The following is a 25740-nucleotide window of genomic DNA, read 5'->3' as shown; positions in this document are numbered from 1 at the left end:
TGGAGCCTGGAACGCACTAAATGGAGTTTAATGAAGCAATTCGTGCGAACGAATCGTGGCGATATTCGGATTTGTTGCAAGGTGAATTTTCCCTGAAATTCGTAACAAATTGGGATTCATCAAATTCGATTCGCTCATCCCTACTTATGATGCCAAGTTATAATACTGTGTAATACGCTTTTATTTCCTCTGTGCGCTGCTTTGTCCCGCTTTGCACTGCTTTATTCATGGGACTCACACCCAGACGTGTTGTAGTGCAAGTCTTTTTATTTTACTGTTGTCTATGATCTTTCCCAGTATTTCATAATGCCAGAGACAATGGCCCTCATTTAAGTGTTGGGTTTTTACTAGTCTGAAATGTTTTTTCCGACTTACAGGATTCCCCTCTATTTACTATGGGGATCACAGATTTACAAGTCGGGAACATTTTCTGACCAGCTTTTTCTAGGTGGAAAATTCCAGCCAGTTATTCACAGGATTTTCTGAGAATCCAATGGTAAATAGATTGGGTTGTGAAACCACGCCCCCTTTTGGATCGACCGCACCCCATTCCTGACAGACCACGCCTCTTTTTCAGCTTTTACAATGCAATGTCGGGTTTGTCGGATTTTCCTGGTTCAGACTGGCACAGACATTTCGCAGACACTGGGCCTCATTTACTAAGCTGAAACCGACCAGTTTTTGTCTGGTTATTTTGGCGCAGAGTGTCTGAGACATGTCTGCGCCAGTGTGCAACAGTGTGCAAGAGTGTGTGCCTGTAAAATCCGACAAACCCGATATTGCACTGTGAAAAGCCGAAAAAGGGGTGTGGTCTGTCTCAAAGGGGCTTGACCGGCCCGAAAAGGGATGTGGTTTCACAACCCGACCGATTTACTATTGAATTCACAGAAAATCCTGTGGATAAATGGCCAGAAATATCCACCTAGAAAAAGCTGGACAGAAAATGTTCCCGACTTTTCCCAATAGTAAAACAACTTTTCCCACTAGTAAAAACCCGACACTCTTAGTAAATGAGGCCCACTATGCGCCAAAATAACTTGGAATAACCCCGAAAAAAAACTAGTCAGTTTTAGCATAGTAAATGAGAGCTAATATGTCATAAATCACATGAAGTCCAAGGGGACATGGCTATGCTGCAGTGGGTGGAGGGATAGCATTACTTCAGTAAATCTTGCTATTCACCGACCCACTGCAGCATAGCCACACCCCCTGGAGACCATGTGACTTATGATATATTGGCCCTCATTTACTAAGAGTATCAGGTTTTGACTAGTGTGAAATGTGTGCATAGTGTCGCAGACACGGGGGGAGATTTATCAAAACTTGTGTAGAGGAAGAGTGGTGCAGTTTTCCATGGCAACCAATCAGATGCCTTCCTTAATTTTTCACAGGCCTCTTTAAAAAATGAAAGAAGCAATCTGATTGGTTGCCATCGGCAACTGCACCATTCTTCCTCCACACAGGTTTTGATAAATCTCCCCCACTATGCGCCAAAAGAACCCGACAAAAACTGGTCGGTTTTAGCTTAGTAAATGAGGGCCATTATCTCTGACCGCATGGAATGTTGGGAAAGGACAGAGGCAAAAGTAAAATAAAAAGACTTGCACTACAACACTTCCAGGTATGGGTCCTGTGTATAATAACTGGACAAAGCAGCAAACAGAGGCATCATGGTCTAAAAGGCTAAAAAAAAATCTGAAAAATCCCTTTAAAATTATAATTTTACTGTTGATGTTTTTTCTTAATCTAATATTACTCTATATTTTTTCTTTTTTGTGAAACAAAAGGAGAAAACTTTAGTTGTTTGACAGAAGAAAAAAACCAAAATAAAGTAAGCTGGCAGTTTGGAATCAACGGCATATAAATCTATATTAGATGCAAACATGATTTAGCAAGGAAGTTGGCAAACCACAAATAGAATAAATAAAAAGGCAAGCAAGCAAAGGCAGAAATGGAACAGGAGAAAGGGTTAAAAGTAACAGGTGAACAAATAGGTGTAGAATGGGAGCATAGAAGAAATAAGGCTTCATTTGGTACCATCAGTTTGGCAGTTTAGCACAAATGTGTATATACCAGGCAGATCGTCTAGCAATATCATGTGGAAATAAAAATCTCTCAGATTAAAGAGTGTTATCTACTGTAATATTCTTTATACACATCTGATGGTTTGACCCATTCTTTTATAGGCATGGCCCTTGTCAGTTTTCTATGGATAGGTTAGAGAGATACAGCAATATCACCTTCATCTGAACCTTGACTACTGAATAATTTCATACTCTGAAAACATTTCCTATAGTAATTATTCATTAGGCTGTCCATCAGTTTCCCTGATTCATAAGTAACTTTAAGGATACATTCACATATACTGTATCCACTGCGGTCTTGCAGCTGCAGATTTGATGATGTGCGTAAGGCGTACCTGTCAGATCCCACACAAAAAAAAAAACTGTTATATGTTATTCAGTACCTGATCATGTACGTATTTATGTCACTAAAAAATAGCATATTAAAGCTGCTTACTGTCTTTTCCATTTTTCTCTTGTGGAGTGGGCGAGTCCCTCTCTTGCCTGCACTGTGCTGACTCAGCTTCCTTCATAACACTGCTGACTCACCGCTCTCAGGAGTGAGCCTGGCAGCCCTGCTCTTTAACCCTTTCCTCTCAAGTGTTATGCAGTACATGTTACACAGAGAGGAGGAATGATTATTGGAGATTGCCTGCACCACCAAAGACAAAGGGGGAGATTTATCAAAACCTGTGCTGAGGAAGAGTGATGCATTTGCCCGTAGCAACCAATCATGCTTCTTTCATTTTTAAAGAGGGCTGGGAAAAATGATAGAAGCAATCTGGTTGCTATGGGCAACTGCACCACTTCTGTACAGGTTTTTCTAAATATCCTCCAAAGGATTAGTGCTAAAAATACAGTAGTTTTTTTTTATGCATTCATTTTCTATATGTTATATGTCATTCATGTGTGTCATCTTTGGCAGTCTTGTAATGCTGGTACTTGTAGTTTTGGAATAGTTGGAGGTACAGTGTTTGGAAAACTTTTTAACAGCAGTGTTGCCTTAAACTGTAAGGCTACAGCTTTTGCAAAACTACAACTCCCAGCAAGGGACATTCCAGTGGAAAACTATTTTTCTAATCAACTAGTGCCAGAAAGTAAAACAGATTTGTAAATTAGTAAACAAGAAGAGGATGTGAAAAGTATAAGACGGCACTCACCGGGATTTTTCAGGCTTGCAAAAGCTTTCTATTGCATAAGCAAAAGGTGCATAGCAGTGCGGTGTGAAGGCAGGTAACCGGCCAGGACGCCGGGGAGCGAATGCAGCGTGATGGTTACAGCTGTGTCGTGCTTCCGCAGTTCCTCAGACCATGAACGCCCACTGTGTGATCACCGGTATATACCTATGTCAGATTTGTAAATTACTTCTATTTAAAAATCATAATCCTTCCAGTACATATTAGCTGCTGTATACTACAGAGGAAGTTATATAGTTCTTTTCTGTTTGACCAGAGTGCTCTCTGCTGACACCTCTGTCCATGTGAGGAACTGTCCAGAGTAGGAGAGGTTTGCTATGGGGATTTGTGCCTTCTCTGGACAGTTCCTGACATGGACAGGGGTGCCAGCAGAGAGCACTCTGGTCAAACAGAACTAAACTAAAGTCCCATATGCTTAACCCTTGGTGAAGCTTTAGCTTCTTGGCGAAGAACCAGCTTTTTATTAAAGGGGTGCTCCAGGGAAGTTAAAAATAAAAATGCCCCAAAACCACCACAATACCTGTCCTGTATCCCCTGTAGTTATCCATGTGATTTTGCCAACTCCTGTGGCCCCTGCTGTTTCCTAAATATTATTTTTCCTTGTGTGCAGCCCAGACTACTACTCCCAGCAGTCTGTTTAATGGCTGCCAGCCAATTGCTCTTGCTGTCTGTGTGCATGCTGTGTTGTTATAAACACAGTGAGCAGCACACATTGTACATGTTTTTTCTTTCAAACTATCCCTTCCCCCCAGTAATGAATCATGATATGCTCTGAATGGCAGCAGTCAGTGATTAGATCTACAGCAGGAAAAGAGCAGCAAAATGTGCTGAGGAGACTTCTCTGCTGGCAAAATCCTCACACAGGGAGAGGGAGGGGTGGTGTGGCTGTTAAGCCAGAAATCACTTGGTGTGTGTCTTGCTGGAGGGTGGGGGCTAGTCTCAATGAGGGGTTTGCAAAGAGACAAGCAGGATCAGTTTATGACGTCTTTCTCTCACTCCCTGCATGTAAGTGACAGCTAAAAGAGGGAAACTGCTCTATCTAGCTAATGAATGATATTTAGACAAATAACTAAGTTGGTGAGAGGGAAAGGATGGGCTATTGGTTTAGTTCCCCGGAGTACCCCTTTAAAGTGTCACTTTATTTGTGCATGATAAATAATTTTTCATTCCTCCCGCCTCCCAAAAATTTTTATAAATAAAAGGAATATAAAGCAATCAAAAAGTCCTAGTTAACCCCCCCTTCCCCCCCCCCAAAAAAAAATAAAAAAAATAAAAAGAAACTCACTGAGTACATTATACAGTATTCACCCCAATATAATGGCAAAAAATACAAATGCAAAAAAATAAATCCTTATATGGTGATTAGAGATGAGTGAACTTACAGTAAATTTGATTCGTCACAAACTTCTCGGCTCGGCAGTTGATGCCTTTTCCTGCATAAATTAGTTCAGCTTTCAGGTGCTCCGGTGGGCTGGAAAAGGTGGATACAGTCCTAGGAGACTCTTTCCTAGGACTGTATCCACCTTTTCCAGCCCACCGGAGCACCTGAAGTCTGAACTAATTTACGCAGGATAAGTCATCAACTGCCGAGCCGAGGAGTTAGTGACGAATCGAATTTACTGTAAGTTCGCTCATCTCTAATGGTGATGTTAACAGAAAAACAAAATGTCATTTTGTTTCATCTCAACATTCTGAAAGCCATAAGGCCCAAAGTAGGCCACGTTTTTACAGAGTTAAAAACATAGCAAACTGCTGCCAGAGCAAAGACATAGAAAAAAAATTGCACATATGAATTATTTTGAATTTCGTGGTTAATGGGTGCTGCACAGTACATTATTATAGCCTTGGGGGTACTTTTGTGTAATTTATTTGAGGTTGGTTACTTGGCTTAGAAACATTGAGGATCATTGCTCTATAACACTCTATTATCCCTCATCAGCAAATAATTCCTTCTATCCTTCCCTTTAATGTGATTGATTGAATCCTTCTTTAACTTCCAGATGTGTTCTACTTGTAAGGAATGTGAACACAATAAAGAAAACAATTGAAGAAAATGTATTAGGAATGGACAATTCTAAATTATGGAGCAATGGGGTATTAGACCTAAGGGGCTCACTATGGAATCTGATCAAATAGAAGATGAAAGTATATTTGGAGTTTTGAACTGAAATCTATTTAGCTTGTCATATTTGGTCATGAATTTGCTTTTGTTCTGGCCAATTTCTAGCAATACAGATTTTTATTTTTACAACTTGTATATTACAACTGCAACACTACCAGCCCTGGGACATATGCCAGTCTGGCCAGCTGCCATTATCAGTCATTTGTGATGTTGCTATTCATGTAACACATCTCCCTCCTTTCACCCCTTTTTTACCTCTCCAATGATAGACTACCATCGTATGGCCAAATGTGCTCTAAGAAGCGGGGCAGTTAGCCAACATACAAGCAATGTACTTCCTCAACTCCAAATCTGACACAATGGGACCCAATCCAGGCCACAAAGTTAAAGAACACTTTGATCTGAGCAGATATATAAGATTGTTACATTTGTAGCTCATTTATATTATTATGTAATTCCCTAGTACTGCTAGACTAATCCACTAGCAAAATTGGTCTGTTTGGAATTTTCTAGGGATACCTGAGGGGGCGCCCCGTAATGAGTTGTTGGAGAACAGGGACCCATATACTGTTCCCAAATACGGTCCCTGTACCATCAGTGTTTAGCTCTGCCAATAATAATAACATTTTTGTCAATCATTCTTTCAAGTTCTTTTTAACTGACAAATATAACAAAATATGGGGAATAGTTTACAAATATAATAAAGCAGTTATTTACCATTCATGCCTAGAGCTAGATGGCTCCTGTTTCCCTTGGTCTGTGTGCAATGTAAGTCATCGCCTATTGGATCCACGTTGCAGAAGCTGGGATATATTTACAACATTCGAGGCCTGATTTGTGTTTAATTTTTACAGCCAAATGCTTTTCAGTCAACACATGTGGTATAAATATCAATAGAGCTTCTACTCCAAGTTGCTCTTGGATAAGGTTTATAGCATTCACAGAAAGGATCTTTTGTTTTCAGAGTCAAAAAGTATCTCTGAAGCTGCCAGCTCATCTCGAAACCTTTAAAGGCAAAATCTTATAAAAAAAATATATATATATTGTTACGCCTAGCGCTCCGGGTCCCCGCTCCTCCCCGGAGCGCTCACGGCGTCTTTCTCCCTGCAGCGCCCCGGTCAGTCCCGCTGACCGGGAGCGCTGCACTGTCTTGGCCGTTGGGGATGCGATTCGCACAGCGGGACGCGCCCGCTCGCGAATCGCATCCCAGGTCACTTACCCGTCCCGGTCCCCTGCTGTCATGTGCTGGCGCGCGCGGCTCCGCTCTCTAGGGCGCGCGCGCGCCAGCTCTCTGAGATTTAAAGGGCCAGTGCACCAATGATTGGTGCCTGGCCCAATTAGCTTAATTGGTTCCCACCTGTTCCCTGCCTATATCTAGTCTCCTCCCTTGCACTCCCTGGCCGGATCTTGTTGCCTTGTGCCAGTGAAAGCGTTTAGTGTGTCCAAAGCCTGTGTACCTGAACTTCTGCTACCCATCCTGACTACGAACCTTGCCGCCTGCCCCCGACCTTCTGCTACGTCTGACCTTGCTTCTGCCTACTCCCTTGTACCGCGCCTATCTTCAGCAGCCAGAGAGGTGAGCCGTTGCTAGTGGATACGACCTGGTCACTACCGCCGCAGCAAGACCATCCCGCTTTGCGGCGGGCTCTGGTGAAAACCAGTAGTGGCTTAGAACCGGTCCACTAGCACGGTCCACGCCAATCCCTCTCTGGCACAGAGGATCCACTATCTGGAAGCCGAATCGTGACAGTAGATCCGGCCATGGATCCCGCTGAGGTGCCGCTGCCAAGTCTCGCTGATCTTCCCACGGTGGTCGCTCAGCAATCGCAGCAGATTGCCCAACAAGGACAGCAGCTGTCGCAGTTGACCGCCATGTTACAGCAAATTCTGCCTCTGCTACAGCAGCAACCATCTCCTCCGCCAGCTCCTGCACCTCCTCCGCAGCGAGTGGCCGCTCCTAACCTCCGCTTGTCCCTGCCGGACAAATTTGATGGGGACTCCAGACTCTGCCGTGGATTTTTGTCTCAGTGTTCCCTGCATATGGAGATGTTGTCAGACTTGTTTCCTACAGAACGGTCTAAGGTGGCGTTCGTAGTAAGTCTTCTTTCAGGAAAGGCCTTGTCTTGGGCCACACCGCTCTGGGACCGTAATGATCCTGCCACAGCCACAGTCCAGTCCTTCTTTGCTGAAGTCCGAAGTGTCTTTGAGGAACCTGCCCGAGCCTCTTCTGCTGAGACTGCCTTGCTGAACCTGGTCCAGGGTAATTCTTCCGTTGGCGAGTACGCCATACAATTCCGTACTTTTGCTTCTGAACTATCCTGGAATAATGAGGCTCTCTGCGCGACCTTTAAAAAAGGCCTATCCAGTCGCATCAAGGATGTGCTGGCCGCACGAGAGATTCCTGCCAACCTCCAAGAACTCATCCATTTGGCTACCCGCATTGACATGCGTTTTTCTGAGCGACACCAAGAGCTCCGCCAGGAAAAAGACTTAGATCTCTGGGCTCCTCTCCCACAGCATCCTTTGCAGTCTTCGCCTGGGCCTCCCGCCGAGGAGGCCATGCAAGTGGATCGGTCTCGCCTGACCCAGGAAGAGAGGAATCGCCGTAGAGAAGAAAATCTCTGTCTGTATTGTGCCAGTACTGAGCATTTCTTGGTGGATTGCCCTATCCGTCCTCCACGCCTGGGAAACGCACGCACGCACCCAGCTCACGTGGGTGTGGCGTCTTTTGCTTCTAGGTCTTCTTCTCCACGTCTCACGGTGCCCGTGCGGATTTCCCCTACAGCCAACTCCTCCATCTCAGCCGTGGCCTGCTTGGACTCTGGTGCCTCCGGGAATTTTATGTTGGAGTCCTTTGTTAATAGATTCAGCATCCCGGTGACCCGTCTCGTCAAACCGCTCTACATTTCCGCGGTCAACGGAGCCAGATTGGACTGCACCGTGCGTTACCGCACAGAACCCCTCCTGATGTCTATCGGACCCCACCACGAAAGGATTGAGTTCTTCATTCTCCCCAACTGTACCTCTGAGGTCCTCCTCGGTCTGCCTTGGCTCCGGCTTCATTCCCCCACCATTGATTGGACCACCGGGGAGATCAGGAACTGGGACTCTGCCTGCCACAGGAAGTGCCTCTCCCCCCCTCCCAGTCCCATCAGGCAAGCCTCTGTGCCTCCCCATGGCCCCCGTCCTGGTGTCACACTGCCCCGTGCCAGGCCTCGCCCTCTGCCCTCCCTCCCCATTCCCACTCCTGCTGTACTGCCTGCCGTTGAGGAAACCCTCCATTCTTTCCAGGTGTCCTCATCCCAGGGGAGGCAGTTACCGGACAAAGAGAAGGGGAGACCTAAGGGGGGGGGTACTGTTACGCCTAGCGCTCCGGGTCCCCGCTCCTCCCCGGAGCGCTCACGGCGTCTTTCTCCCTGCAGCGCCCCGGTCAGTCCCGCTGACCGGGAGCGCTGCACTGTCTTGGCCGTTGGGGATGCGATTCGCACAGCGGGACGCGCCCGCTCGCGAATCGCATCCCAGGTCACTTACCCGTCCCGGTCCCCTGCTGTCATGTGCTGGCGCGCGCGGCTCCGCTCTCTAGGGCGCGCGCGCGCCAGCTCTCTGAGATTTAAAGGGCCAGTGCACCAATGATTGGTGCCTGGCCCAATTAGCTTAATTGGTTCCCACCTGTTCCCTGCCTATATCTAGTCTCCTCCCTTGCACTCCCTGGCCGGATCTTGTTGCCTTGTGCCAGTGAAAGCGTTTAGTGTGTCCAAAGCCTGTGTACCTGAACTTCTGCTACCCATCCTGACTACGAACCTTGCCGCCTGCCCCCGACCTTCTGCTACGTCTGACCTTGCTTCTGCCTACTCCCTTGTACCGCGCCTATCTTCAGCAGCCAGAGAGGTGAGCCGTTGCTAGTGGATACGACCTGGTCACTACCGCCGCAGCAAGACCATCCCGCTTTGCGGCGGGCTCTGGTGAAAACCAGTAGTGGCTTAGAACCGGTCCACTAGCACGGTCCACGCCAATCCCTCTCTGGCACAGAGGATCCACTATCTGGAAGCCGAATCGTGACATATATATTTATTGAAGGTTGTCTTGTCTACCTCACAACTATGGGCTATCCATTAGAAATTCTATGTACCTGTTCATGTCACTGCACTTATAGAAGGATATAGGCTCCAATACATTTTCTTAGGCTGCTTTCACACTGTAAAAAACTCCCGTTAATAAACACCCGTTATAAAATCCCAGGAGGTCGGCAGCTAAACGGCCGTTAGAAAATCCCATTATAGTCTGAGATTTTTCTAATAGCCGTTTAAACCCGTTATTGCTCGTTATTAATAACGGCCATTATTTTGTGACGGGTGATAGGAACGGGAGAAATAGTGCATGCTCTCTGGTCTGTTCTCTAGGCCTAGGACAGACAGTTCTTCTCTCCTCATTAACACATATTACCAGTATTGCTGCTTTTTGTCACTAAGTTTCAATCTGTTGTTGCGTCATTACAGGATTTAAATATCTTTGATATTAGACAAATTAAATACCTTACTTAGAAACAATGTAACATGCAATCTTTTCTACTACTTGGTCCCCTTGGAATAGTTTTCTTACTACTTAGCTAGTGTTACTCCCTCTCTCCTGGCCTCCTTTCTTCCCTTGTTCCCATCAGTCTACTTTTCTTTGCTGCATCAATTGGCAGAGAATACAATTGAGTGAGTTACCAATCATAGCTCAGCTGTCATTTTACTGAATCTCATTAAATGAAATCTGTCATTAGTATCACCCACACTAATCTATTGGTATAGACTTGTAGCCTGGGTGATAATGATGAAAATGATACTTACCATTCCCTAATCCGAGCCTTCTTTTTCTTGAAATGCTGGTGATCAGTTGGTGCATGTGAGGTGCATCTTCCCCCTGTGCTGAGGCTCCTATACTGCAGAATGGAGCACCACTCTTCAGCATAAAGCCTCTACTTTGCTGGGAAATCTCTTTAGTGAGAAGAGAGATTTAACTTCATGCCTCTTGTAGTCAGCCGTGCATATGGAGGAGAGGGGTTATTCTGCAGAGTAGCTCCATTATGCAGCATAAGAGCCTAAGCACTGGGGGAAGAAATCCATCAGAATGGAGGCACAGATCAGGGAACAGTAAGTATAATTTTCATTATTGTTACCTGCAATACAAGCCTGTACCAATAGGTTATTGTGAGTGATATACTGAATACTGATAACAGATTCCCTTTTAAGATATAAAAGCTGAGCTGTGATTGGTTGCTCTGGGCAAATCAGAACAGTTTTTGTTTCATACAGATTGATAAATCTGAACTAGTATGTCTATGAGGTGTGTGTGCCAGGAAATGCTCCCTGTGTATATACCAAACTTGTCCATAGACCCCAAAAGGACCCTATGGCATATAGTCTTATGCATTAGAAGCTTATTGTACAATGTACAATAGAATCTTGAGGACCAGGTCTTCCCAACAGTATAGAACTATTTGGGAGACAGGTGGATTCAAGAGGACCTCTTTGTTCTCCAGACATGATTATTTGAGGAAATACCTCTATTTCCCATAATATAATTCTGTAGGAACACCTTTTTGTTTTGACCCCTCATTGTTCTGTTCCTCTTTTATTCCTTTCCAAAAATGTATGAATAAATTGACAACTAGGTGTTACAATTTCCCCTTGTCAAAGGGGCGTGTCCCTACATAGCCTGGCACCATCAGCACTGATTGGATAGTAAGTATTTAGGGTATACTCCCAATTCTAGCAAGAATAACAGCACAATGCAGGGTTCAAAGAAAAGATGCTCCAGAATTGTTATCTCACAAGTAACACATAGGTCCTCTTTAAATAGCTTTTAAACAACTATTAAAAACATATCCCCTATCCACAGGACAGGGACTGACTCTAGGGTGAACCCTCTGCCCCCATCTTCTGAGACATGTTAATGACGGCCTGCTCGGCCAATCACTGACTGAGGTGGGATTCCATTTGATTGGCTTTGGTGGCCATCACTGCTAAGATGAGTATGTCTCAGAAGGTGGGGGCTTGAGCGTTCAGCAAGGAGAGTCAGGCCCTTTTCTGGAGATAGAAGATCCGTTTTTAATAGCTGAATAACCTCTTTTAGGACACAAAAGCTTTATGCTTCCCCTCAAAATAAATTCAAACACTTAGATTTTAAGGTTTTAGGTCAAACAGAGATTTGGGATTATTATGTGTGACCACATCTGATCAGTTGTTGCTCTTGTCTTTATTAGGTTCACCGTCCCCTAAACTAAACTGGCTGAAAAAAGGCTTCCCAATGCCAAATAACTCTTTTGTGCTTTCCAATGGCTCTCTGCTCCTGACAAACATCACAGAGGAAAGTGATGGAACCTACATGTGCATTGCAACAAATGCTCTGGGGAAAACAGTAGCTATGTCTGCTGTGCACTTATCTGGTTCGTATCAAGATCTCTAACTGCATTCTTTTGTTATGAGCTAGTGCGTGGTGAAGTTTTATAATCCTATCAGTTTTTATGGCATTCCTGAGGAATAATAGCTGTTGCTAAATGTTGTGCCTTTTTTTTAGATCCTAATTTTAATGAAAAAAGGCAGCTTTGGATTATTTTGGAAATTGTAACCTGTGGTTTGAGCATGACTGTCTGTCTGGTGTCTCTTCCAGCTCATTATCCTGGTATTGCACTGGTATTGGACTGTGCTTTACATGTGCAAACTAATGAAATGCTAACCAACCCTTTTAAAGTTTAAGGTCAACTTTTTCTTTGTAGATCTGTATTTCCTCAGCAAATTTCAAGAAAATGTTCTCTTCTGACAATGCACTGTTTCCAGGCCTTGGCTAATCTCCATTTCCTAATTTTTATAAAAGAAAAAGTCTTTTTGTTGCCATTTTGTAATAAAATCTTGCTTTATAACATTGGTTAATGATACAAATCAGTGTTAAAGAAAGCCTTTGGTAATACACATGTGCATGACTAACACTGTATATATGAAATATAGTTGTCAGCTACTGAATGATCCTTTAGTAATCAGCAATTAGTTTTATCAATTAATCAATTTGACATAAAGGGCAAAATGTACAACAATTTAGGTGCTAGGAATCACGGTAGGAGTACAGCAGGTGGTGGATTCCCTGGACCTGTGTGGATGGAGACTTGAGCCATGTCAGAGAGCGGGGTCTAAGGTGCCACTGGTTTTCACCAGAGCCCGCCGCAAGGTGGGATGGTTTTGCTGCGGCAGGTGGCACCCAGGTCGCTACCACTGACATGACTCGTCCACACAGGTAGCTGGGGGGGTGACGTGGCACAGACAGAGACAGGCAGGATGTGGCTGGCAGGACATGGCTGGCAGGACGTGGCTGGCAGGGCAGAAGGACAAGGCAGGAACACAGGTACAGGACAGGCTGGAACTAGGAACAGGTACACAGACTCAGGAACAAGACTTGACTCAGGAACAGGACTTGACTCAGGAACAGGACTTGACTCAGGAACAGGACTATCACAGACAAAGATAGACAACCAAGATTCGGCCCAGGGAGAAGAGAGGAGCAGATACTTATGAACCAGGGAACAGGTGCAAACCCTTAGACTAATTGAGTACTGGTCCTTTAAGAAACAGAGCTCTGGCGCGCTCGTGCCCAAAGGGCCGGAGGCACACACGCCAGAGCTGCGGGGACAACAGGGAGCAAGGACACAGGATGGTAAGCGATGGCTGAGACTCGCATGCGCAGAGCTCACAGCCGGCGAGTAACAGTACACCCCCCCCCCTTTGGTCTCCCCTCTTCTTTGGGACTCCAAGAGTTCCCCACTACATAAGACCAGGGGGGTACTGAACTGGGCAGGGCAAAGGCAGACAAGAACTAACAGGCTTCAGGCTACGAGTCTTTCATCTTCTGAGATGAACACCTGGAGAGAAAAAGGTAACAAGACAAAATTCAAGACAGTCCGCATCCATAGCCTCTTCGGCAAGAGGCAAAGTTGGAAATATGGAAGGATGTTGGGACACCAGACAAGGTACAGACAGGCGTAGCTGGGCACCAGCAGGAACTGCAGGAACTGGAAGGTGCAAACGGTCCACATCCATAGCCTCTTCGGCAAGAAGCAAAGTTGGTAACAAGGAAGGATGTTCAGAGGACACTGCAGGAGACAGAAAGGGCAAATGGTCCACATCCAAGACCTCTTCAGCAAGAGGCAAAGTTGGTAGCAAGGAAGGATGTTCAGAAGACACTGCAGGAGCCAGACTGGGCAAATGGTCCACATCCAAGACCTCTTTAGCAAGAGGCAAAGTTGGTAGAAAGGAAGGATGTTGGGACTCCAGACGAGGTACAGACAGGCATGGATGGGAACCAGGAGACAGTGCAGGAGCCAGAAGGTGCAAACGGACCACATCCATAGCCTCTTCGGCTAGAGGCAAAGTTGGTAGAACTAGGAACAGGTACACAGACTCGGGAACAGGACTTGACTCAGGAACAGGACTTGACTCAGGAACAGGACTATCACAGACAAAGACAGACAACCAAGATCCGGCCCAGGGAGCAGGGAGGAGCAGATACTTATGGACCAGAGGACAGGTGCAAACACTTAGATTAATTGGGTACTGGTCCTTTAAGAAACAGAGTTCTGGAGCGCACACGCCCAAAGGGCCGGAGGCACATATACCAGAGCTGTGGGGACAACAGGGAGCAAGGACACAGGACGGTAAGCGACGGGCTGAGACTCGCATGCACTGTGAATCTGAGCCCCACCGACAGCGGGGACAGAAATCGCTCACAGCCGGCAAGTCTGACCAGGGCACAACTATAAGATTAGGTATAAAAAAGACATAAAAAAGAAATAGTATAATATCATCAATGTGAAAAAATCAAAGTGCATCTCAATACACAATGAAGGAGATTGATCAAGACCTGTGCAGAGGAAAAGTTGACCAGCCCATAGCAACCAATCTGATCGCTTCTTTTATTTTTCAGAGACCCTTTTCAAAATGAAAGAAGCCATCTGATTGGTTGCTATGGGCAACTGGTGAACTTTTCCTCCACACAGGTTTTGAAACATCTCCCCCAATAAACTCAGCATACGAGTCATAATGAATGTATGAATTAAAAAAAAAAAAAAAATCCACATGTGATATAAATTATGTATACAAGATCACCCTCTCCATCTTACTCCAGCTTCCAAGCATCCTCTCAGCACAACTGTAGTAGTCCCAAAAAGGTATTGATAAAAGCACGTGCATAGACCTCACTGTCATTAACTATAAATGTCACTCACATAGAACCTGTATGGATGCGGAAAGCAAGTTACAGTTGCCATAGGGTTGCCAGAGATATAAGATATGTACAATTTTTTAAATGTTATCTTATTGAATACATTTAAACCACAATAAATACCTCATTGTAAATCTATGGATCCATAAATCAATCCCCTGTTTCCCAACCAGGGTGCCTCCAGCTTTTGCAAAACTACAACTCCCAGCATGCCCCGACAGCCTTAGGCTGTCCGGGCATGCTGGGAGATGTCGTTTTGCAAAAGCTGGCGGCACCCTAGTTGGGAAACACTGAGAAGGAGATTTATCAAGCTCCGTAGTAGATTTATTTATTTTTTTGCTTAAATGCTGCGACTTTTTGATTTTTGCTTATTCCAAAGCACATTTCTGAAATCTGCTCACTTTGCAGTGGTCATGTATTTATCAATTGCGATAGTCGCTATTTATGAAGAAAAAAAAGTTGCATCTCCATTTAAAAGTTGCATATGTATTCCAGGTCCAACCTGGCTTACAGAAAGTGCATACGTCTGCAGAAAAGGACGTTAACACCCACTTTAACAACTGTTCTTGTTTTGAATCATGAAACAAAGCTACTACATTAATGTTAATTATAGAAAAAGTGTATTATATAACTAATAACTTTATTAATTTAAAGGTTGAAAATACACACTGCACACCTTGTTATTTTTAGGACACATACATGCTGGCGTACCCAGTAAATTTTAAAATTAATGTTGTGTTAAAATAGAATAAGGCACAAAATAATTGTGTAAGAATTTTTACAGACTATATAAATAACCCATATGTGGCACTAAAATTTTTCCTTAAAAAAAGAAACATCCATAGTAAAACAGCTTCATGCACATTTTGGGGTGGGTAACGTACAGAGCGTTTTTTTTTTGTTTTGTTTTGTTTTAAGCTTCACTATTGTTTATGAGCCTGTCTTCCTTTTTGCCGTAAACTCCGGCCTCAGCGCAGCGACACAATGTCACAAAATGCAGGCTCAAAATTAAACAGAAAAGCCTCAAGAGTACGGATATTCATGGTGCGGCATAGTATGTTTTGGGTTGTTGCGAGATAGTTGGAGTGCAGCTATTTAGTGCCAGGCAGGTCAGTCAGGGTGTCACCCAATGTGGTATGCCCCCCCCCACCCCCCCTCCCCGTCACTCTCTAGCAACGCTACTGGCAATAAAGGGTTGATGAAGAACTTCAGCTATTAACATAAGGGAAAGCTTTTCTGCTTTAAAAAATGCTTTTGTAAGTGGGTTTTCCGAGTTTTGTTTACGTGCGATTTATTTATAAAGGTCATGTAACTATTTGATAAATAGGTCGCATGTAAGCAAAAGTAAATAAAAAAAAAATTGTCATATAAAAGCCATACATTTGAAAAGAATGATAAATCTCCTTCTGAATAAATCAAATTATTGTACCAACAGGATAGCCACACATGATATGAACAGGCCCTGTTCATATCAACAATATTTTTAACAATCTGTGGGTTATTCAGTTGCACGAATTGGCATTGCAGTTTTTGTTTAGCTTAGCTTTCAACACTGTACAACACAAAACTATAAACCACACAGTCGACATTAGCGACATTCAATAAACCAATTGCGGATCTTAAAAAACGTATGTAGTTTTTATAATGACATTTTTTTAATGAAATACATCCTGACCGCAAGGTGTGCACACTTCGGTAGTGAAGATGAAAATACTTACATTTAATTTATGAAAGATGTGGAATCAAGTTTTGTTTATTATAGGTAAGAAAATGGACAGCTTGCAAGACGAACAGACTCGGAAAGCCAAAAGACGAGTTCTAATGGCATCTACAGTTGGAACAAGCATTGTGGGTAAACTTGGAGACCTTTTACGCATTGGTAAGTCTTTTTCTTTAACATATATATTTATGGTGGTCATGTACGGGAGATGTTGCCCCGTACCATTGCTGTCCTGTCAGGCAGCCTCCTTCAGTGTCCCCAGGGCCCCTTGCACCTGTTTTCCCCTGTACATATGTTCTGCAGTGTATTGTATTATAAAATGTGTTGTATGTCACGTGATTGTTACCCAGGAGGTACCAGTTGACCAGGTGATCCCCAGAGTGACCTATGGACTCCCTGCTAGTTTCCCCCATATAAGCCCTGGGTGGAGATAGCTTCTCTCTCTTGGAGCTTAGAGCTCTTGCTTCCTGCTGAGGTCCAGTGCAGTCGCCTAGTGTGGGTGTCCAGAGTGTTGGAGGCCTCAAAGTCAAGTCCTGCAGCTACCATCAAGTCAAGTAAGCGAAAGTCACAGCTTTATGCGTCAAGTCAGTCCATGTCATCTGTCAAGTCAGCGTCATCTGCATTCAATTGTCCAGTCCCAGCAAGCCCTTAAGGTCTCTGCATCACTGGTCATCTCCTTGGGCCCTGGCTGAACTGTATAGACTTTACCAACTGTCTACCCTCAGTAAAGCTACCGTTGTCCATAACTTGGCGTCGGAGTCTTTATTGCCCCCCGTACTTAGCCCAGGATCCAGTGGTATACCTTTGAGTGGTTTTAGGCTAAACTACGCCCTGGCATCACGAATACAAGGGGTTAATGCCATCTGCCCCTAGGGTGACAACATCTTCCCTCATCACACCCCGCTACCACACATATATTTCTATTTGAAATGCAATATATATATCAAGGTTTTAGAGTTATTCATTAGGACTGTGCAAGGGCTTTTATAGTATTATCTAGTAAAATCATAGCCACATTCCACACTATAGCTGGGTTTACACTTAGGTGGATATCTATTAAGCTGTGCCTGTGGTGCAGATATCCTAATGTCACTTATTTTTGTGCATAAATGGCAATTTTCAAGCAAAATCACCATTTATAAGCAATAATGAACATTTAGAGCATGTACGCAGCCCACACCAAGGGGGTAAAAGGAGAGATGAAGGAGACTGGTAGGGCTCAGCCTAACATAGAGGGGATGTGCCAGGGGTGCCCCATCCTCGCATGCCATTTTGAGCCAATTTGCGGCATTGAAAGTGCTCTTGGCTGGCTTTATTTCTGTGCTGGGCGTAAAGGCAGCCATAGCACTGCTGAATTTACGAAGAGGTGTCTGCCTTAGTAAATCCAACAGGCCAAAAATGGATCGAGCTGTACTTACGTTAGTTAGTTAGTAAAAAATGGATCGAGCTGTACTTACGTTAGTTAGTTAGTAAATCTCCCCTTTAAAAGACACAGAGAAAACTATAAAAGAAAGATTTGCATACTTGTCTGTGTTTTTTGCTCCCTTAGTTTTGGCCAAATATTTCATGTGAATCCAGTGTATTTAAAAATGTAAGTGTGATATGCAGTTAACATGGGAACCTATTCCAAACCCCCTTAAAAAGGTATGTTCACACATTGTAGATTAATTGCAGAGAGACTAAAACATGTTTCTTAAATCTAAATGGAGTTGTTGCTGCAGCTTGTGAATGGATTTTTACTAAACTCTTTGGAATGTATTGAAAAAATTTCTTATCATAGAACTGCAACACATTTTCCACGTGTGAATATACCATTACACAGGGGTCAAGCCCTGGGGGAAAAAGTGAGGGGACTCACCCAGGATTTCCATTCAAGGGCTAGTCCTGCAGGACTCCTGCTAATGGGAACAATGTTCCTGCTGGGGACAAGTGCAGGAACTCCATTCCCATGTATTCCTGCAGGACTTGAGTGCTGCCCTTACACTTATATTCTATGAGACTAACCTCATTTCACTTGAAGTAGGGGATCACTAGTGTTTTGCAAAAATATCTGCACTATAGGGCTAGAGGGGAAAAAGTAGATTTTTTTTCCCGTTAAGCTGCAATATTTCTTAGTTTGCAATGTGCAAACTTCCCATAATACATATTTCTAGTCCCCTGTGAACATGACATGGGCATTGGGATTAAGCTGTCACGTCCCCTCCCATAGGCTTGCATTGAGGGGGCGGAGCATGATGTCACACGAGGGCGGGGCCGTGACATCACAATACTCCGGCCCCCGTGATCGCCAGTAATCAGACCCGGAGCGAACATGCTCCGGGGACTGATTATAACGGGGTGCTGCGTGCAAGATCAGGGGGGTCCCCAGAGGCGGGACCCCCGTGATCAGGCATCTTATCCCCTATCCTTTGGATAGGGGATAAGATGTCTTAGCGCCGGAGTACCCCTTTAACTGGGAGTGGGCTTTAACCATGAGTGCTGTTATATTATTTGCCTCTTATAAAAAATTTCAGCCGATTATGTTGCTACCTATTGACTTCAATGGGTCTGCAGTGCAATTGTTAGGGAGTCCAACCGGTGGGAGCCCCCACAATCTCCAGAATGGAGCCCTCAACTGCAAGAGACTGATCCTGTTCTGGAGCTGGCAGGGGAATATCACTTATCCCTTATCCTGTGACTAGGACATAAGGTTTTATAACTGGAATACCTTTTTAACAATTAAGATGAAATGCACAGCAATGATGCTATAAATTGTCATAGGTGTGATAAACAGAGAAAAGGAGTGTTTGTTTTTCAGTAATATTTTATTTTTACAGCAGCTTAGAAAAATTGTGGCGAAAACTGCAATGTTACTATGACACCCCAACATGAAAACACAGCCTAGAAGATTCTCATATAAGACCATGTTGACAGATGGAAATATAATAGCAGATTTTCAATGAAGATTCCACAACCCTGTACAGAACAAGATAACATTTAGAGCCATTTCCTTAGTGGACATTTTCTGGTGCATGTAAATCTGACCTGGGACCAAAGATTATAAAAACTCTATACTGTGTTGTACATATTTTCTACTGTTCAATAATCCTATGATGTAAAATAACACTGGTTGTTCTCTTGTAGGTTGTCCAGTGCAGACAAGCCACCAAAATACGATTCATTGGTTTTTAAGGAAACAACCGATAGAAGAGATCAAGGACTTGAAATATCGTGTTCTAGTTTCTGGACGGGTTCTTGAACTAAACCCCTTGTCTGAGCTGAGTACGGGAGAATTCAGATGCTGGACTTCAAATGATACAAGGATAGTGTCTGCCTGGGTGAATATCTCTTTAGAAGGTAAGGTTTATATACATTAGATATCTAAGGCTAGGTTCACATATAGTATTTTGGTCAGTATGTGTAGCCAACTCCAATAATGGAACCAGCACAGAGGAAAACTGTAATGGAAAGAGTTGGACCTGGACCCTCTTCTAATTCGGACCCACTCCTGGTTTTAGCTGAAAATACTGACTTTAATATTGACCAAGGGCTAACCTAAGCTAGAAAACCCATTATTCTGAGAATAAGGAAAAGCATAATTAGTATATGTTCACACAGTGCAAAATATACCAATTAATTTTTATTTTAGAACCACATTTTTTACCGGGCCTGTAAAGCTGGATTCACATATGTCCAGCACCGACATAGTTTCCCTCGGGCGTGAACTGGAGGGAAACCGATGCTAGAACTGATCCCATTCATTTGAATGGGACAGTTCACAATCATCCAGCATCTCAAATTTGATGCGGGACGGTTGGTCACGTCGGATGGCACTGGGCGGCATTCCCCTGTCCGGCATCGAGAAACAATGGACGCTGGATGCCATTCAACTGACAACTGATGCACGTTGTCATCAATTAAGGCATCAGTTGCGTTGAGATCTAGGCTGAGTTCACCTATGCCAAATGCCGGACATATGTGAACCCAACCTTACAGGACACTGCTGCTCAGAGTATCACCGGCTGAGGCAGAACATGGCTGTGGCGGTGATAAGCTCAGATCAGCTTATGATACTCACTGCCATTGAGAAATGGGGGATTATATGACAGGATCTGAATAAAATGTGTTTCCTAGCTCTATCCCCAGAGCCTTTAGATATCTGCAAATAGATATTCACAAATTTAATATATAAAACTCTCATAACATATATACATATATATCTGGTGTTTGCTGGTCTCAGTAAAGTGATGATGGTACAAGAGCGTGAATTGTAATAGCCGCCCCCTTATATAGAGGGGGCTGAGCCAAGGCCCATTGGTCAAGCTGTGGGACATGTGTTAAACTGGTGCCCTTTGGGTAAAAAGTGATGACATAAACATAACATGTGACATTTCACAGGTCCTTTAGACATTTACTGGAGTCCTCCAAAGGTCCTTTATACTGACTACACATTGACATACTGACTATAATCCTATTACATTAAATAACACTCTAATAACAGCAGGGGAGACACTGCAGGAAAGCCCCCAGGTCACCGAGGGACTCAACCTGACAGGGCCTAATTGTAGTGCATGTCCTGTACTGGGACACCACAAACCCCCTACTTAACACAAGTCGCCCACGACACAGGTTCTGTTACAGTTGAGAGTCGAGGTGGCCTGGGGCCGGATGCAGTCCTGAGTCATTTTCTGCAAACAAACATCCTTCCCAGGCTGGTAAAACTGTTAACATAATTGTCCATACATGCTGATTTTTGGCTGCTCAACTGAGAACAGGATTAGTGAAGACTACGACTAATACTGACAACTTGATTTTAAGGACCTATAATAATAGGCCAGGAAAGTATCCTGTGCACGAACACAAGAACATATGACATTTGACATATGACATTAAAGTATACTGTGTAATTTTGAGTGCTACAGTACTACTTTATGTGACTTAAGGTGTACATTACTTGTATGTGTATATTGTGTGTACATGACTATGTGTACTTTTAGGTGTACATTAAGTGTAGTACACTACTGTTTATGATATATGATGCTGGTGGTGGGGTGACTTGTTGCTTTTCCTGAGTGGCTCAGGACAAACCCCTGTAGAAATACAACCAGTCATCAGAAAAGACTGTACACAGTGACGTTTGGTGTCCAATAACTTATTTACTTATTTTATTAGACCTTAGCAAATATAATAAAGAACCATAACATTTTAGTGCAACTACCTAACCATTTTTATAGAACAGAATATATTACTTTAGGTATTTACATAACAGTTCATATACTGCTCAGTAGTCCATGTACATTAAAGAGTTCGTGGATGTGGCTCAAGTCAGGGTCCCCTCCTGACTTGTTTGTGCCTATGTAAAGCAAATAGTGCTAGTGCACTACAGTCAGTTAGTCTGGCGACCAAGTCTGGTTAAATTTTTCTGTCATCGTGGGTGTTCCATGAAACATGGGACAAACGGGAATTAGTAATGGTTGGACTGACTGTAACCACTACTTGTACTGCAGAGGCTTGCGCCACTGTGGGATTACTTGTTGGTGCCTGCTGATCCGGCCAAACCTCCGCCACTGCAGGAGTAGGCCGAGGCACTTGAGTTGGTACCCGCGTGTTAGGCCAAACCTCCCTTACAACTGGAGTAGGCCAGGGTACATTAGTTGGTGCCCGATGTTCAGGCCAAACCTCTTTGCTCTTAGGAGTAGGCCTGGATACATCTGTACAAGAACTTTGACGTAGATCCTTAGGATCCATCGCTGGTGGATCTGGATACTCCTGCTGGACAACTGTTCCCTTGGAACTTGGAGGATGAAGACCAAAGGGATCTGCGTCCCAATCTTCAGAGGGTAAATAGGCAAACGGGATCTGGGTAGGATTCTTGGGTCTGGTGACAGCTGCTGCCCATTCCCCTCGCAAGCTTTGTACTGGGGTATATTCCAGAATCTTCCCGCTTTTTAGAGCATGCATTTCTGGGGGAAGATAGTCCCTCTGTACAGGTCTCCTCTTTACTAGGAGGATGCCTCTGTGATGACAGTCCATGAGGGTGCCAAATCCCCGCACACGCTCAAATTTTACTACAGTGGCGCGTCAGCGCTCCAAAGGTGGCTCACACTCTCGAGGATGCTCTAATCTGCGGATATACAGGGCCTCTAGCTGTTTAGTGTCCTGTCACTGCTGCTGCCTTACTTCAAATGGGAGCTGCTTAGGCCCATATCTCTGTAGCCTTTGGGCCCTCAGTTCCCCTATGATGGCGGCCACCTCTGCATCTCGCTTAACCCTTTTCGGACTGGGCCGGCGGAACTGGAGGAAGGGGCTTCCCGGCAAGGGAAGTAGGTGCTCCCGCATGTAACGGATTAACACGGGCTCGTCGCCGAACAGCCACTTAGGGAGCGGTGGTGACTGGGGATGTACTTGGGGCTGTTGGGCCTTGGGCGCTGAGTCAGGGCTGGAGGTAGAGGAAGGAGTAGAGAAAGTGGCCTCGGTCAGAGTACTCACATCAGATTCCTCTGTCGGGATCTCGGCCCAGGAACCCCAGCTGCGGTGATGAGGCAACAATCTCACCAGCGACGACCCTCTCGAAGCTTCCGGTGTACCCTCCGCCGGGGTTGTGGTCCACTCTCCATCTTCCTCGGGCAGAGGCACATTCAGGCAGGCGTCATCGGCCTTGATGGACAAGCGGTGTAAACTCTCTGACAGCTCGTGGAACATCTTCACCGCGGCTGCGGAAATCAGTCAGTCCTCCTGCTCCATCCTGGGACTCTTGGTACAGGTGGATTGCTGTGACTCCGCCATCTTACTGCTCTCTGCCAGCGCTTCCAGTATACTGAAGAGGTCGGGCTCCGCTTCGCCTTTTATATTGGTCTCCAACAAGATGGCCACCATCCGGAAGGACGTCATCAGTGGGGCCTGGGAGCCCGGAAGCGACTCAGCGGTGTATCCTCTTCATCCACCCCCCTGGAAACAAGAGGCGAACCTTTCAAGTTCCACTTTGGGCTGGACACTACAACATGATCTTCACACCCGGGGGTAGGACACTGGCTCTGGCGCGAACTTTTGGCACGCTACTCGACCATTAAGGTACAGCAGACTTTTTGGCGCGCAACATGGCCTCTGGCCTGACTTTGCACATATTTGATTATACCCTTGCAGCTTTCTTGACAATAGACATTACAGTATTCTTCACCTCCACCTCTCCTTTTTCAGTGCCACGGTAAAAACTCATTTTAGTAACACAGTCCCATACACTTTCGTGGTGCACACTTTTTCGCAACTGCATGCGATTTTTCACTTGGACACAGTTCAGACTGGGGGGGGGGTGATGACTTGCTGCACTTTGCTTATGGCACACAACAGTGACTTGACTTGGTTAAGTGGATAAGGCACACACCTGTATCCTGTTTGTGACGCCAAGGTTGTGGTGGCCCACGGTGATGGCGGGACCACAGGGTGTAGCTGTGTAGGTGGATGAAGCAAGATGGTATTAACCCCAGGGGCAAGGTGTTATTAACCCCTAATGTTCATGACGCCAGAGTGGTTTTTGGTTATTGGAACCACCCAAACGGTATCTCCGCTATTCCAACAGCTAAGCAGTGAAAATGAGAGTCCACAACCAGGTTATGGTTTATCGGAGGCTTTACTGAGGTCAGATAGGTGTTATTATCGTCACATCTAGGCCAGAATCCCAGAGAGGTGGCCAGGAACACAGAAGGCCCTCGCAGCTTGCTGGGACCAATTATACTTGAAATAGACTTTAGATAATTGACTTGAGGCTTGACTAGACTGTAGATAGTGACAGCAGATATAGGCTTGACTTACTGGAATGACTGTAGATTTGAGGCCTTTCAGGTACTGGACACTAGCACTGAGATCTCTGGTGTTGCTGGTCTCAGTAAATTGATGATGGTACAAGAGCGAGAATTGTAATGGCCACCCCCTTATATAGAGGGGGGCTGAGCCAAGGCCCATTGGTCAAGCTGCAGGTCATGTGTTAAACTGGTGCCCTCTGGATAACATGTGATAACATAAACATAACATGTGACATTTCACAGATCCTTTAGACATTTACTGGAGTCCTCCAAAGGTCCTTTATACTGACTATAAATTGACATACTGATTATAATCCTATTACATTAAATAACACTATAATAACAGCTGGGGAGACACTGCAGGAGAGCCCCCAGGTCACCGAGGGACTCAACCTGACAGGGCCTAAATGTAGTGCAGTAATTCAGGATGTAGGGCTGCACATGGACCAGCGTGGTGCACGAGGAAAAATGATAGAAAAATATAAATGAATCCCGGCACTCACTTATCTTTATTGCGCAATAAAGATTCAGCATTATACGAAGATAAGCGAGTGCCGGGGTTCATTTCAATTTTTCTAATTGTAGTGCAGGACCATGTCCTGTACTGGGACATCACAGCAGCCCTTGCTGTGCCCACCTGGCAATGGACATGATATATATATATATATATATATATATATATATATATATATATATATACAAAAAAAGAAGAAGGTAGCAGCACTCCAATTATACAATGCGGCTGGGTGCAAGTCAGAGCTGAATTCCTCGGTTGCAGGGTTCCGGATAAGATATACAAATTGAAGAGATCACTGCAGCACTCCAAAATGGGGAAAAAGGTGGATAGTGTTTATTCCATCAACCATCACATGTGTTGGTTAATGGAATAAACACTATCCACCTTTTTCACCATTTTTGAGTGCTGCACTGATCTCTTCAATTTGTATATATATAGTGAGAGAGAGGGTACGCACACAAAATATGTACAATATAATCTATCTATATATATATACAGTACAGACTAAACGTTTGGACACACCTTCTCATTCAAAGAGTTTTCTTTATTTTCATGACTATGAAAATTGTAGATTCACACTGAAGGCATCAAAATTATGAACTAACACATGTGGAATTATAGACATAACAAAAAAGTGTGAAACAACTGAAAATATGTCATATTCTAGGTTTTTCAAAGTAGCCACCTTTTGCTTTGATTACGGCTTTGCACACTCTTGGCATTCTCTTGATGAGCTTCAAGAGGTAGTCACCTGAAATGGTCTTCCAACAGTCTTGAAGGAGTTCCCAGAGATGCTTAGCACTTGTTGTCACTTTTGCCTTCATTGGGTTCAGGTCTGGTGACTGTGGAGGCCAGGTCATCTGGCGCAGCACCCCATCACTCTCCTTCTTGGTCAAATTGCCCTTACACAGCCTGGAGGTGTGTTTGGGGTCATTGTCCTGTTGAAAAATAAATGATGGTCCAACTAAACGCAAACCGGATGAAATAGCATGCCGCTGCAAGATGCTGTGGTAGCCATGCTGGTTCAGTATGCCTTCAATTTTGAATAAATCCCCAACAGTGTAACCAGCAAAGCCCCCCCACCACACCATC

The 25740-nt window shown here is 44.5% G+C and overlaps 1 protein-coding gene across 4 annotated transcripts in view; it reads left to right on the top strand.

Annotated features, from left to right (window-relative positions):
* ADAMTSL3 (ADAMTS like 3) overlaps positions 1–25740 on the top strand; it is a 516054-nt gene that overhangs the window by 467003 nt on the left and 23311 nt on the right. For all 4 annotated transcript variants that reach the window (XM_056572133.1, XM_056572130.1, XM_056572132.1 and 1 more), the window contains exons 24-26: positions 11629–11811; positions 16396–16512; positions 19477–19689. In XM_056572133.1, the coding sequence (XP_056428108.1) occupies positions 11629–11811; positions 16396–16512; positions 19477–19689 (513 nt within the window). The remainder of the gene's footprint in view (positions 1–11628; positions 11812–16395; positions 16513–19476; positions 19690–25740) is intronic.

The sequence above is a fragment of the Hyla sarda genome, chromosome 4 (genome assembly GCF_029499605.1).
Source record: "Hyla sarda isolate aHylSar1 chromosome 4, aHylSar1.hap1, whole genome shotgun sequence".
Taxonomy (NCBI): domain Eukaryota; kingdom Metazoa; phylum Chordata; class Amphibia; order Anura; family Hylidae; genus Hyla; species Hyla sarda.
This window is presented reverse-complemented; position numbering and strand designations above follow the sequence as displayed.